Below are 14,749 nucleotides of genomic sequence, written 5' to 3'. Positions count from 1 at the left end.
TTCTGTTCTCTTCCTGGATGCTGGATGATTGTATATGAGTAACAGTGTAATATGTAGATATCCTGTGTAATATAAAGAAGGAGAATAAGCCATAAATAATGTAGCAGTAAATTGTCCTCAATGTGGTGTTTTCTCTTTGGTAAAAAATTGTGTGTATTTTTTCAGGGTGCTATGGCTCTAGAAGGGTGTGTGTGTGTGTGTGTGTGTGTGTGTGTGTGTGCTATAGCTCCAGCAGGCTGCATGTGTGTTTAAGAGGCTGAAAGTTAAGGGGTATTCTGGGCAACAGTGAAAAATCCAAGGGGCAACTGATCCTGACGGGCTCCTGATCCTGTGATGTCACAGCTCCAGAAATGCCTGCTCAGCCAATCAGTGAGTGAGGCGGAACACAGCTGGCGGAGCAGGTAGTTCCTGTGGGTCCCTAATGATTCAGGAGCACGGGCGATAAACCAGGGCCTTTGTTTGACCTTTATGTCACTATGTCGGACCATTTATCAGTATGTCTGGCCCCACTATATCACAGGTATCTACCATTGTTAGCAGTTTTCCTTTGTGTATGGTGAATATTTAGCTAGACACATAGAAGATTGTCAACAGAAAAAGACCGCTTGGTCCATCTAATCCAGTTTTGAGTTGTTCAGGACATGGTGGCTGGAGTCAAGCTGCATCCTAATGCACCCACAGGATCATGTAGGACATTAGGAAGAAGCTGCAGAGCCAGATCTGCTTTACACTATTGTGATGAATAACTCCCCTGTTGTATGATTGGCCATTTATGAAGGAGCAAGAGTCAGAGTCAGTCCCTGATAAAATTTATGAGTCAGAGTCAGAGCTGCGACTTACGGACAGCCCTGCTTCTCCCCAGTTCTGTGGATAGGGGTTAAGTTAGTTAAAGTTCCATGTGGCAGCTGTGCGGGGAATTGAACACTTTCTTCCAGGCCACCTAGAAAATTACCGATTGTTGGGATACCCCAGCAACAGAGCAACCTGTGACCAGCTTGTTGTAGGGAGGCTGAATCGTCAAGAGCTGCTAACCTTCATAAAATAAATGATTAATAGTGTTTTTTTTTTAATTGTAAAAGACCTTTTCAAACAGTAAAACCCAGCTGTTATTTGACTTGCAAGCTTATATGCAAAACAATTACTGGTTATCTCATGGATCATGCATCTAAGCCTTTAAAAAACAAAGATGAATTGCTTTTAAATTTTTAACTCTACTATTTTTAAAGGAGCATAATTCATCCATTTTGCATTAAAATTAGGAACCATTGCACAATTATTATTCACATAATTTGCATTGATCTGCCAAAATGCAAAACGGGTACCTTTACCTTGGATAAAGTATTTATTATAAGGCCAAACATGCTTTACATAAATTGCTTCTGTAGTCACGTTTTATCTCTGTCTAGCAAAAACTGTAGTGAACAATCATTTTGACAGGATTGTGGTTGTTTTCATGAAGCAAGCAGAAATATATTGTGAAAAAATAAGAATAATGTACTTGCCGTCTTAACCAACATCACTACTTGTTGTTGTAAAGGTGTTAAGCAATCCTCTTCACAACCTATATTTCTTAAATGAGTTGCCTCATAGGAGGCAAGTGTATTCAGTTTCTAATCAGAAGCTACCCATTGTGTTATTTATTCCTCTTATAACAACAACAGATGTAAAGAAATTCCAATCAAGGGTAAGCTGAACAATAGCTGTTGTTAAAGGGGTTGTCCAGAGAAAATGCTTAATTGGCCGTGGTGCAGGGGACATGCAGTAATGTGTACTTACCTGTTCCATTCCTTTGCAGCCAGTTCCCGGGCATCCTGCTCCGCTCTGCTGACAGCCTTTTGACAGCATCTAACGTGCCGTTCCTACAGGAAATGGCCAGTCAGTATAGAGTTTATGCTGACTGTGGCGCAGAGCAGGTGGCCTGGGAACCGGCAGCTGTGACAGAGCAGGACGTGTAAGTATATATTACTCTCATGTTCCCAACAGCATGGGTAATTAAGCATTTATCCTAGAAAACCCCTCTTTGTGACCTACAGGGCTGGTTGGGGGTGTAATTTTTTGCGCCATGATCTATAGTTTTTATTGGTATCATATTGGTGTTAAAGAAATTTTTTTTATTTTTATAAAATTTTTTTCTGATGTTTAATTCTAAAAAATCAGCATTACTGGTGTTCTCCCCCCCCTCCTTTTTATTTACGCAGTTGACTATTGGTGCGTTTACACGAAACGATAATTGGCTCAATCGTACGATTAACAATGTCGGAGTAACGATTTTTTTTCATAACGATCAGCGTTTATACGGTACGATATATCGTACGGAAAATTCGTTTTGCGATCCTTAAGCCTATCTCACACATCGGTTAAATCGGCGAACGACTGTTCACACGGAACGATCTGCGAATTTTTTACGAACGACGATTTGATAACATTTTGAAAGATCAAAATGAACAATTTCTCGTTCGTCGTTTGATCATTAGCTGCGTTTACACGTACGATTATCGTTCAAATTCGATCATTATTGCGCAAATTCGCACGATAATCGTTACGTGTAAACGCACCATATGCAGAAACAATATTGTTATATTTTAATAGATCGGACAATTCCGCACACTATAATATTGAATATAATATATAATATTCCATATATAATATGTTTTATTTATTTACATATCTCTATTTGTGTAATGGGAAAGTGGGGGATTTAAACTTTTATTGGGGTTAATTATATAAAGGGTTTAATATTTTTTAAAAAAACTTTTTTTTTTTACACACTTTATAAATCCCCCTTGGCCATAGCATTGATCACTTCTATCCGCGATCTGCACATACAGTCTGCCTGAGAGCAGACTCTATGAGAAAATGGATGATACGATAGTAAGTGTTTTACCCCTGCCTGTTGAAAAGTCATTGGGACCCCCAAAGCCACAGGTGCTTATCCTGTCACTGACACCCATTTAGAACGGGAAATCTATTGTCACAATCAGATTTGCAATATCTCTTGTGGTTAAAAAGTTATGTGTTGAGCTTCAAGGGGTACGAAAATCTTTTTCCTTCAACTCAGCTGGTTTTAGTAAGTTATATAGATTTGTAATTTACTTCTATTTGAAAATCTCAAGACTTCTCATGTTATCCAGTATGTCCTGCAGGAAATTGTGTTTTCTTTCCAGTCTGACACAGTGCTGTCTGCTGCCACCCCTGTCTGAGATAGGAACTGTCCAGAGCAAAAGAGGTTTTCTATGGGGTTACCATTTCCTGCAGGACATACAGTAGCTGATAAATACTGGAAGACTTAAGATTTTTAAATTACAAAGTCAATTACAGATCTATATAACTTTTTGAAACCAATTGAGCTTAAAGAAAAAGATTTTCCCTGGATAACCCCTTCAGCTCGTCAGCACTATGGACAACATTAAACATGTCAAATAGTTGTGCACAGGTAAGGTGATCCCAGTTGTTGCAACTTTCTGTTGTTGCCAACAAAATTAGACACATGATCTGGAAGTGCTGCAGGTTTTCTGTGGATAAGTTGTAATGTGAAAATTAAGTAATCAGAGTGATTTATGGTGCATTTACACGAAACGATAATTGGCCTGATCGTACAATTAATGATGTCGGAGTAACGATTCTTTTTTCATAACGATCAGCGTTTATACGGTACGATATATCGTACGGAAAATTCGTTTTGCGATCGCTTTGCGATCCTTAAGCCTATCTCACACATTGGTTAAATCGGCGAACGACTTCACACGGAACGATATGCGAATTTTTTGCGAACAACGATTTGATAACATGTTGAAAGATCAAAATGAACGATTTCTCGTTCGTCGTTTGATCGTTCGCTGCGTTTACACGTACGATTATCGTTTGAAATCGATCGTTATCGCGCAAATTTGCACGATAATCGTTACGTGTAAACGCACCATTAAAATGAGTTATTGTTAGAGATGCACAAACCTGAGTGATCTGCATTTTAATCCCCCAGCTTGGAGAAGGTAGATGCAGCCTGAGGACTGCATGGGAAACAAGGATCCTAAACTAGCCTATGACTATATTTAAAAAAAAAAGACCTATCTTGTGGGCTTTTCTCTTGCAACACCATCAAGAATTTCAGCACATAATGGAATCCATTCCACAATGTATTGCTGATGTTCTGAGGGAGTTTAGATGGGTGTTTCTAGTAAAGTGACTATTGAGTGTATATAGTACTCTTATCTTTTGGAGATGGCATTTTTTTTTTTTCCAACATGAGGTTCTCCAACCAGAAATTAAAGGAGTATGCCGGCAAAAAAAAAATGTTCTTAAAAAATCAACTGGTTTCAGAAAGTTTTATATAGATTTTAAATTCACTTCTATTTAGCTTTCCAGTACTTATCAGCTGCTGTACAGTCATGGCCAAAAGTTTTGAGAATGATACAAATATTAATTTTTACAAAGTCTACTGCTTCAGTTTTTAAAATGGCAATTTGCATATACTCCAGAATGTTATAAAGAGTGATCAACTTAACAACAATTACTTGCAAAGTCAATATTTGCCTAGAAAATGAACTTTATCCCCCAAAACGCATGTCAACATTATTGCAGCTCTGCCTTAAAAGGACCAGCTAACATTGTTTCAGTGATTGCTCCATTAACACAGGTGTGGGTGTTGATGAGGACGGGGCTGGAGATCAATCTGTCATGATTAAGTAAGAAGGACACCACTGGACACTTTAAAAGCAGGCTGGTGCTTGGCATCATTGTTTCTCTTCTGTTAACCATGGTTATCTCTAAAGAAACATGTGCAGTCATCATTGCACTGCACAAAAATGGCCTAACAGGGAAGAGTATCGCAGCTAGAAAGATTGCACCTCAGTCAACAATCTATTGCATCATCAAGAACTTCAAGGAGAGAGGTTCCATTGCTGCCAAAAAGGCTCCAGGGCGCCCAAGAAAGACCAGCAAGCGCCAGGACCGTCTCTTAAAAGTGTTTCAGCCGCGGGATCGGGCTACCAGCAGTGCAGAGCTTGCTCAGGAATAGCAGCAGGCAGGTGTGAGTGCATCTGCATGCACTGTGAGGCGGAGACTCTTGGAACAAGGCCTGGTCTCAAGGAGGGCAGCAAAGAAGCCACTTCTCTCCAGAAAAAACATCAGGGACAGACTGATATTCTGCAAAAGGTACACGGAGTGGACTGCTGAGGACTGGGGTAAAGTCATTTTCTCTGATGAATCCCCTTTCCAATTGGTTGGGACATCTGGAAAACAGCTTATTCGGAGAAGACGAGGTGAGCACTACCACCAGTCTTGTCTCATGCCAACTGTAGAGCACCCTGAAACCATTCATGTGTGGGTTTGTCTCTCAGCCAAGGGAATCGGCTCTCACAGTCTTGCCTAAAAACACAGCCCCCCCCCCCCCCCCCCGGAGGAGTGATCCACATGTCCGTACTGCCCGGGTGTCTGCGCCATAATGGTGCTGATCCCGGCTCGGCACTCGATTGCTTCCGGCCGCCCTCTGCCGTGTCATCAGCTACTCAGCCGCAATTGGCTGAGCACAGTTATGCTACAGTTAAAGCACTACCACTTTAAGGAATATATTTTTGTTAACAATGGACTTTTTTTACAAGCCATCACATAAAAGAAAAGTTTTACGTGTTACATATCGTTGTAATCGTAACGACTTGACGGATATATATAACAAGTCAGTTTTACCCCAGGGCGAACGGCGTAAAAACAAATACCCTCCAAATAAACAAAATGCGTTTTTGTTGTTTTTTTTTCAATTTGACCACACATTTATTTTTTGTCTGGTTTTGCAGTGTACTTTATGAAAGAATTCAGCCTGTCATTGCGAAGTACAATTAGTGGTGCAAAAAATAAGGGCTTATGTGGGTTTCTAGGTGAAAAATTGCAAGTTCTATGGCCTTTGAAGCACAAGGAGGAAAAAACGAAAACGCAAAAAACAAAATTGGCCCGGTCCTTATGGGGTTAAAGAACGCACCACTTCCTGCAGGGCATATAGCATTTTATAAGTATTGGATGACCTTTAACCCCTTAAGGACAGAGCCTGAAATGGCCTTAATGACAGAGACAAATTTTATGAATATGACCAGTGTCACTTTATTCATTAATAACTTCGGGAAGCTTTTACCTATCCGGCTGATTCTGAGATTGTTTTCTCGTGACATATTGTACTTTACATTTCTGGTAAATTGGAGTCGATACTCATAACAAATCTTTATGAAAAAAACCCAAATAATGTGAAAAAATGCATTTTTCCAACTTTGAAACTTTTTTGCGTATACAGAAAGTGGTTATACCACATAAATTATATATTAAATAGCATTAGCAACATGTCTACTTTATGTTGGCGGCATTTATTAAACTATCTTTCATTTTTTTTAGACAATAGGAAGCTTAAAACATTAGCAGCAAATTTCCAAATTTTTAGTAAAATTTCAAAATCAGATATTTTTAGGGACCTGTTCAGGTTTAAAGTGTATTTGAGGGGCCTGTATGTTAGAAAGCCCCACAAAGCACCCCATTTCAGAAACTGCACCCCCCAAACTCTGCAAAAGCATATCCAGAAAGTGTTTTAACCCTTTAGGGGAGTCACAGAAATAAAAGCTAAGTGTGTAAGGAATTTGAAAATTTTAATTTTCTGTGCAGAGATTTTATTGTAATCCAATATTTTTCATAATTATAAACCTATTACCAGAGAAATGCACCCCAATAATTATTGTCCCGTTTCTGCAGTTTATAGAAATACCCCATATGTGACCCTATTGCGCTATTTGACGCAACCACAAGCCTCAGATATAAAGGAGCGCCTAGTGAATTTCAACGCCTCCGTTATATTTGGTCGTTTCTGACTGTACCACTTCAGGTTGGCAGAGGCTCTGGGGTGCCAAAACCTAAAAAACACCCCTAAAGGGACACCATTTAGAAAACTACACCCCTCAAGGAATGTAACAAGGGGTGCGGTGAGCATCTGGACCCCACAGGTGCTTCACAGATTTTCCGAACAATATGGCGTGAAAAAAGAAAAATTTATTTTTTACACTAAAACGTTGTTCTAGCCTTCAATTTTTTATTTTCTTAAAGGGATAAGAGGCAAAAAAAGACAAAAAATGTGTAGCGCAGTTTCTCCCGAGTACGGAAATACCCCACATGTGGCGATAGAGTGCCAAGGGGGCGCAGGACGAGCCTCCAAAGGGAAGGAGCGCCAATTGGCTTTTGGAAGCTGAATTTCACTGAAAAGGATTTCAAGGGCCATGTCGCATTTACAGAGCCCTCGTGCTGCCAAGACACTGGAAACCCCCCACAAGTGACTCCATTCTGGAAACTACACCCCTCAAGGAATCTAACAAGGGGTTCAGTGAGCATATGGACCCCACTGGTGACGGGCACAAATGTGGAACAATGTGACGTGAAAGGGAAAATTTTCATTTTTTCACTTTCACGGCACAAATGTGCCCGTCATCAAGGGGTCCATATCCTCACTGCACCCCTTGTTAGATTCCTTGAGGGGTGCAGTTTCCAGAATGGGGTCACTTGTGGGGGGTTTCCAGTGTTTTGGCAGCACGAGGGCTCTGTAAATGCGACATGGCGTTCATCATCCATTCTAGCCAAATCCAACCTCCAAAATCCAAATGGCGCTCCTTCCCTTCGGAGGCTTGCCCTGCATCCACATGGCGCTTTATGTCCACATGTGGGGTATTTACGGACTCGGGGGAAATTGCTCTACACATATTGTGTGTTTTTTTCTCTTTTAACCCCTTGTGAAAATGATAAATTCAAGGCTAAACCAACATTATAGTGTAAAAAATGTAATATTTCATTTTCACGCCACATTGTTCCACATTTGTGCCCGTCACCAGTGGGGTCCATATGCTCACTACACCCCTTGTTACATTCCTTGAGGGCTGTAGTTTCCATAATGGGGTCACTTGTGGGGGGTTTCAACTGTCTTGGCAACACAGAGGCCTTTTGAATGCAACATGGCCCCTCAAAATCCATTCCATCCAAATCCAGCCTTCAAAAACGAAATGGCGCTCCTTCCCTTCGGAGGCTTGCCCTGCACCCGCACGGCGCTTTATGTCCACATGTGGGGTATTTACGGACTCGGGGGAAATTGCTCTACACATTTTGTTTTTTTTCCCTCTTTTAACCCCTTGTGAAAATGATAAATTCAAGGCTAAACCAACATTATAGTGTAAAAAATGTAATATTTCATTTTCACGCCACATTGTTCCACATTTGTGTCCGTCACCAGTGGGGTCCATATGCTCACTACACCCCTTGTTACATTCCTTGAGGGGTGCAGTTTCCATAATGGGGTCACTTGTGGGGGGTTTCAACTGTCTTGGCAACACAGGGGCCTTTTGAATGCAACATGGCCCCTCGAAATCCATTCCATCCAAATCCAGCCTTCAAAAACCAAATGGCGCTCCTTCCCTTCGGAGGCTTACCCTGCACCCGCATGGCGCTTTATGTCCACATGTGGGGTATTTCCGTACTCAGGGGAAATTGCTCTACACATTAAATGTTTTTTTTTATCTTTTAACCCCTTGTGAAAATGAAAAAATCATGACAAGATTAATGATTTAGAGTAAAAATTTTACAAAAATTACACTAAATGTTGGTCTAGCCTTGATTTTTTTCCATTTCGACAAGGGGTTAAAAAAGAAAATGAACACAAAACGTGTAGGGTAATTTCCCCTGAGTACGAAAATACCCCACATGTGGACTTAATGTGCCATATGGGCACAGGGCAAGTCACCAAAGGGACAGAGCGCCATTTAGAGGCTGGAATGGAGGATGGAGGCCACGTCGCAATTACAAAGCTCCTGTGCTGCCAGGACAGTAGAAACCCCCGAAAATTGACCCCATTCTGGAAACTACACCCCATAAGGAATCTAACAAGGGGTGCAGTGAGCATATGGACCCCACTGGTGACGGGCACTTACGTAGAACATGTGCCGAGAAAATAAAAAATACAATTTTTTTCATTTTCACGTCCCAAATGTGGCCGTCACCAGGGGGCCATATCCCCGCTGCCCCACTTGTTAGATTCCTTATGGGGTGTAGTTTCCAGAATGGGGTCACTTGTGGGGGGTTTCTACTGTCCTGGCCGCACAGAGGCTTTGTAATTGCATCATGGTATCCTCTAATGGGAATGGCGGCCATACCTACTTAGCTGGGGAAAAGGGACCATTCTAATTTATTTGGGGGTATTGGGCCAATTATTAGTTTATAAGGTTGAAAATGACAGGTGTCCATCAAACTCAACCTGTGTTGATCCAGAGGAAGGCAAAAACCCCTCGTGAGGCAGACGACAGTAGCCTCATCACTGGGAAAAAATTCCTTCCCGACTCCATAATGGCGATCAGAATAATCCCCGGATCAACGTGACCCCTGAAATAGGAATAAGGGACAGAATTTAGATAATGTAGAACCCCAATGACGTGTGGTGCGCCTTGGAGCGATCCAGTATGCAGAGGCCGGGGTGATCAGGACAGGTGTCACACTGGAAAATGGCGTCCTTCCTGATCCCCCTGTTACGCCACACTCTGCACTTCTTCTGGGGTCTCCCTTTCTCCAGTGTGGGGGACGTCACCTGGAAAATGTTGCCCTGGTGCGATACGGGGTCCTTCATATCCAGAAGTGCTGGGTCCGCTCTATGGCTGCTAAATATTAGGGCGCTATTACTACTTCTGATATGTTCGGATCGTGCCGCAAGCTACAGTAGCTCGGGCAGCGAGGGACCGGAAGAGGGGGGGTGCTGGTATAAAAGTTATCCCCGTACGGGTGGTAACCTTTATCCAGCAGTGGGAATATCAGTTCCCGGACGATCTTCCCACTAACTCCGAGGATGGGGGGGGAGGGGGCATCTGGGGGCTACATTCGGGTGTCCCTTCCTTCATACATTCTAAGGGTACATGCACACTGCGGAATCGCGACAGATAACCCTTCGTGCATTCCGCAGTTGGCACCCGCCGGCGGACTGATGCAGGCGCACGTCTCCACACGTGTCATAGACTCCATTCTATGCACGGGTGGATTCCGCTCTCCGTCCAACGTGTTCATTCTTTGGATGGACGACGGAATCCGCCCGTGCATAGAATGGAGTCTATGACACGGACGGAGACGCGCGCCCGCATCAGTCCGCCGGCGGGTGCCAGCTGTGGAATGCACAAAGGGTTATCCTTATCCATTCCGCAGTGTGCACGTACCCTAAATCTGTAAGTGTACCCTGAGGTACTCTCACAGAGTTTGTAGAATTTCACGCCATACCGTCATCTCTTATTGCGACGGTACTGGCGGAAAAGACGTGTCTGGGGGGCAGCGTACGCTACGCTACCCCTCAGACATGTCACTGGATGATGAGGAGGATGAGGATGAATGGAGGAAAGAAGGATCCCCCATTCATCCTCACTGGCTGTTTTGGTGTCAGAGGCAATAATAACGTATTCCTCTGACGCCGAAAACACCCTGGGGGCCATCTTTATACGGGGATTGGTATATGGGGTATGTAGTGGTGTAGTGTCAAACTTTATTCAATGTAGTGTGGTGTAATGTAGTGTTTTTTACGTGTTTTTTTACAGTAAGTATAAAAAATCAGCAGACCGTGGCAGTAGAATATAGAAAAAAAACACCCTACGCCAAAAAGGAGGAGTTGCTGATTAGCAGCGCACTTTCGTGCGATGCTGATCAACACTCAGCGGCGATAGGGTGCGGAAAATAGAAGAAAAAAAAAATTGAAAAAAAAAAAAAAAAAAAATTTCTACATTCTGAACATCCCTGTAGCTGCTGATAAGTGTATTACACATATCAGCCGCTAGAGGGCAGCAGAGCGCAAAATACGGAAAAAGCCGACGCTGGAGCCGAAAATAGCCGAGAGAAGCCGAACGTGACGTCACGGAAGAAGCCGAAGACCCGAACGAAGACGAGGACGCCGCGAACCCGGAAGACGCCGATCAGGAGCCCGGGACAGGTGAGTAATGTACAAATACCTGCTCTGGACCCCTCGGCTACCTAGCTGAGGGGTCCAGGGCAGGTATTTACTATTTTGTGGGACTCTGATCGCCGTGCCACCGGCCCGATCGCCGTGAACGGCCGGCCGGCCGTTCACGGCGATCGGGCCGGTGGCACGGCGATCACCATTACTTTTTACAGTAATGGCGGTCGGTGCCGTCCTCGGACAGCACCGACCGCCATTTTTTTCCGGGTCATCGGGTCGCCGATGACCCGGAAAGGTTCCGATCGCCGCTATTGGCTGATCTGAATTGATCAGCCTATAGCGGCGATCGTAAGCACGGGGGGTGTTAACCACCCCCCGTGCCGTGAAGCTACGATGGCCTGCTATGATTTATAGCAGGCCATCTTCCCCGACCGCTGTGTGTGAACACGCAGCGATTGGGGAAACATCGGGCGTAAACTTACGCCCTGATGCGCCAAGTACCAGGGCGCGAGGGCGTAAGTTTACGCCCGATGTCGTTAAGGGGTTAAATAGAAGTAAATAAAAAATCTGTATAACTTTCTGACAGCAGTGAAAGAAAAGAAATGTCGCCAGAGTACTTCATGAAAGGACAACTCCCACGAAATTTTTTTTTGCTTATTTAACACACATTACAAAGTTATATAACTTTGTAATGTGGTTAAATACCCGGTCTGGCCCCCTTCCCCCACTTTCGGACCCCCCCCCAGCCCCCCTCACCCGGAAGTTAAAGAAATTATACATTACCTATTACGGTCGTCACTGTCCTCTTCTCCCGGGCGCCATCTTGAGATGACGACGTCAGAGCCGGGGGGGCGGTCCGGGTCTTCTTCTTCCTCGGCGTCTTCATGGAAAGTGAATGGGATAGAAAAGGCTGCTGGTGCACATGCGCACCAGCAGCCTTTTCATTGGCTGGAGCGCATCACATGGCTTCCAGCTTGCTCAGCCCTGATTGGCTGAGCTTGCTGGAAGCCATGTGATTCGCTCCAGCCAATGAAAAGGCTGCCGGTGCGCAAGCGCACTGGCAGCCTTTTTCATCCCCTGGACCCGGAAGTGAAAGACATCGCTGGACGACGGTGACGGAGAGGCGGGCGAATCGAGTGGCGATCGTCACCGGAGGGATGGTGAGTATGGTGTCTGTGCGTGTCTGTGTTTTTTTTTTTTTTGGGGGGGGGGGTCCCGCTGAAGTTGTCCTTTAAGTAGGAGAGAAAAGGTATACTGTATATTTATTTTAATGAAGTTATGGTATAATGTAATTTAACTTTATTAAAGAAATGTATTAGCAAATAAAGTTAAGTGATTTATTAATGCTGCCTACATTTCCCATAAAATCTGTGGCTTTAGGGCCCTATTACACTATGTGTAATAAAGACTACGATCAGTCGAAGAAACGATCATCGGTTTAAAAATCATCGTCCACCAGCCGCTCATTGATAGGTGTAATAGCTGTGTGCTTACCTTACCTTATTATACTTACTTATTAAATCAATTTTCTTTCCACTTTGGGGTTAATTATAACAGTAAATGGCATAAGGAAAGGTGGAAAAACTGTAAAAATTTCTTTTTTATACATGTGAATTAAATGCTACCATACATTTACTTGAAGAAATCTGACTTGTCCTGTTAATAATAAGGCTCTAAACAACTATGTAAGCATTTAAACTTAAGAGGAGGCAAGAACCTGTTGGCCCTTTAGGAGGTTAAACATTTCAAGCTTCTGTACTTTTTTATAAGTTTGTAGATTTGTACCTTTGTTATAGATATGTAAATATAATTATAAGTATGTGTTTTGAATGAGTATCGCTACTTTGAAGTGAAAGCCCTGTATTTACATTAGAAGGTGTTTCCATTCTGCAGTTATTGTGGAAGTATCAGAGAAAAGTTAGCATTTTCTATAGCAGCATACATATGCAAAAACTTCAGATGCCTGTTACATTAAAACATGTTCCATGCAGAGGCCCCGTTTTTCCCTTGCAGTGGCATTGATTATATGTGAAATGTCTCTTTTGTCATTATGGTATAGAGCCTAATCGCTGCATCTTAAAGAGGTATTCTGGCGAAACTTAGCTTGAAAGCAGATCAGCTGCTGGAAGTGTGAGGTCACGGAACGTCAGCTGCATCTCTTGCTTCGGGATGTGCCGCCCTTGTCTTCAGACAGTGCTGTGCGGTACTCTCACAAGAGTACGGCACAGCAATTTCAGGAATGGAGACACAGCAGGAGCCTGGCTGTCATACTGACATCCGAGCTCCTTGCCATCCCGGCACGAGACCCCCACACCTACTTATTCTAGCCCCGCTGTGTAAAAAAAAAAAAAAAAAAAAAAAGAGGTTAAACTACAATGTAGAAATGACAAATTCTTTTTTTATTCTTTACAGAGTGGATCCAGCAGCTTTCTACCAGCCCCGTCTTTGTTGTCTCCCCATTCTAAATTGAAGTTTACAGGGACCTCCAGCTCCCAGTTGCAGCCCCTTGGTACGAATACTTTTGGTAAGAACATTTTATTCTAGAACATTGCTTTGTTTTGCTTTATTAAAAGTATTCAGTTATATATAGGAACTATAAAATATTAATAATTAAATATATATAGGAAATCATAAAAATAGGCAGCGTAATGTATACCCATGGGAATGGGAATGTGCTTCTTGTGGACAACAAGTTTAATATTTGTCACTAGATGGCAGACACATCATAACACTGGTTTGGCAATCACTGGTTTACTTGGTTCTCTTTATATCAAATAACTTATACCACCAAGTCGCAAAAAGTTTCTGTCAGCTGTCTTGGCAAATATGTGTTTTCAGTGTAATTCATTGTGTCCTTCTAATACTAGTCTCAATGACAATGTACATCAGCCTATGCTTAAAAAAATTAAAGAAGGTTGATCATTTTAACTAGAATTAGAACAACTTTAAGGGCCTTTTACACTGAGCGTTTAAATTGGATGGGGGGGGGGGGGTTGGGGAATTGTTTGAATCTAAGGGATAATCTTCAGGTGTAAACGCGGCTATGATCAAACTACAAACGAAAATTTGTTTGTATGTCCATCACATCTTTTGAGCTGACCTCAAAATCATTGTTACTCCTTCTCAAGTCTTTCAGTGTAAACTCTCATCCTACACAGTAGATAGATACGAACGCAATTACGATCATTCAAGGTATAAATTACAATCACATTAGTGCCATTTCATATCAATTTATCTTCCCCTCTAAATGCCTATCGTTTAAAAGAAAAAATAATTGTTAATAGTCATCAAGCCTTGCAGTGTAAACACTCATCGTTCACAGTATATAGATACAAACACAATTGTGATCATTCACAGAATATATATGAATGTAATTACGAAATTACGATCGTATTAACAACTTTTTGTAGCGTTTTATCTTGTCATCTAAATGCCTATCAGCTAGGTTCGAGTAAAGCCTAGTGGACTCATACGGGAAACTGATCACTGATGTCAGGGAGACCAGCCAAAGATAACACTGTTGGCTGCTGGTTAAATCACTCAGTACAGTGAAATCCTAGGTGTATTGCTCTCTGGGAAATACGAATATGCAAAAAAGAGCCAGTGAAGCTGTCTATGGATGGATACCTGGCCCTGGTTTTTCTCTTGGTTTCCCTTCAGGAGCCACCCCTTGGCTGGGTCCTTCCCGGAGGGCTTTGTCTAGTCCTGTGTTTTGAGACTGTTAAATGAGGCTCCATGGGCTTTTTTTTGCATATTTGTATTTCCCACCTAGGGTTTCACTGCATTGAGCGCTTTAACCAGCAGTCGGCAGTGTTA

General features: G+C 42.7%; 1 protein-coding gene across 4 annotated transcripts in view; it reads left to right on the top strand.

Moving 5' to 3' along the window:
* The window catches only part of AHI1 (Abelson helper integration site 1), a 144,552-nt gene that overhangs the window by 64,976 nt on the left and 64,827 nt on the right, over window positions 1-14,749 (top strand). For all 4 annotated transcript variants that reach the window (XM_069974987.1, XM_069974985.1, XM_069974988.1 and 1 more), the window contains one exon: window positions 13,346-13,457. In XM_069974987.1, the coding sequence (XP_069831088.1) occupies window positions 13,346-13,457 (112 nt within the window). The remainder of the gene's footprint in view (window positions 1-13,345; window positions 13,458-14,749) is intronic.

Source organism: Dendropsophus ebraccatus, chromosome 6 (genome assembly GCF_027789765.1).
Source record: "Dendropsophus ebraccatus isolate aDenEbr1 chromosome 6, aDenEbr1.pat, whole genome shotgun sequence".
In the NCBI taxonomy this organism is placed as follows: Eukaryota; Metazoa; Chordata; class Amphibia; order Anura; family Hylidae; genus Dendropsophus; species Dendropsophus ebraccatus.
The sequence above is the reverse complement of the archived record's forward strand: the minus strand, read 5'-3'. Positions and strand labels throughout refer to the sequence as shown.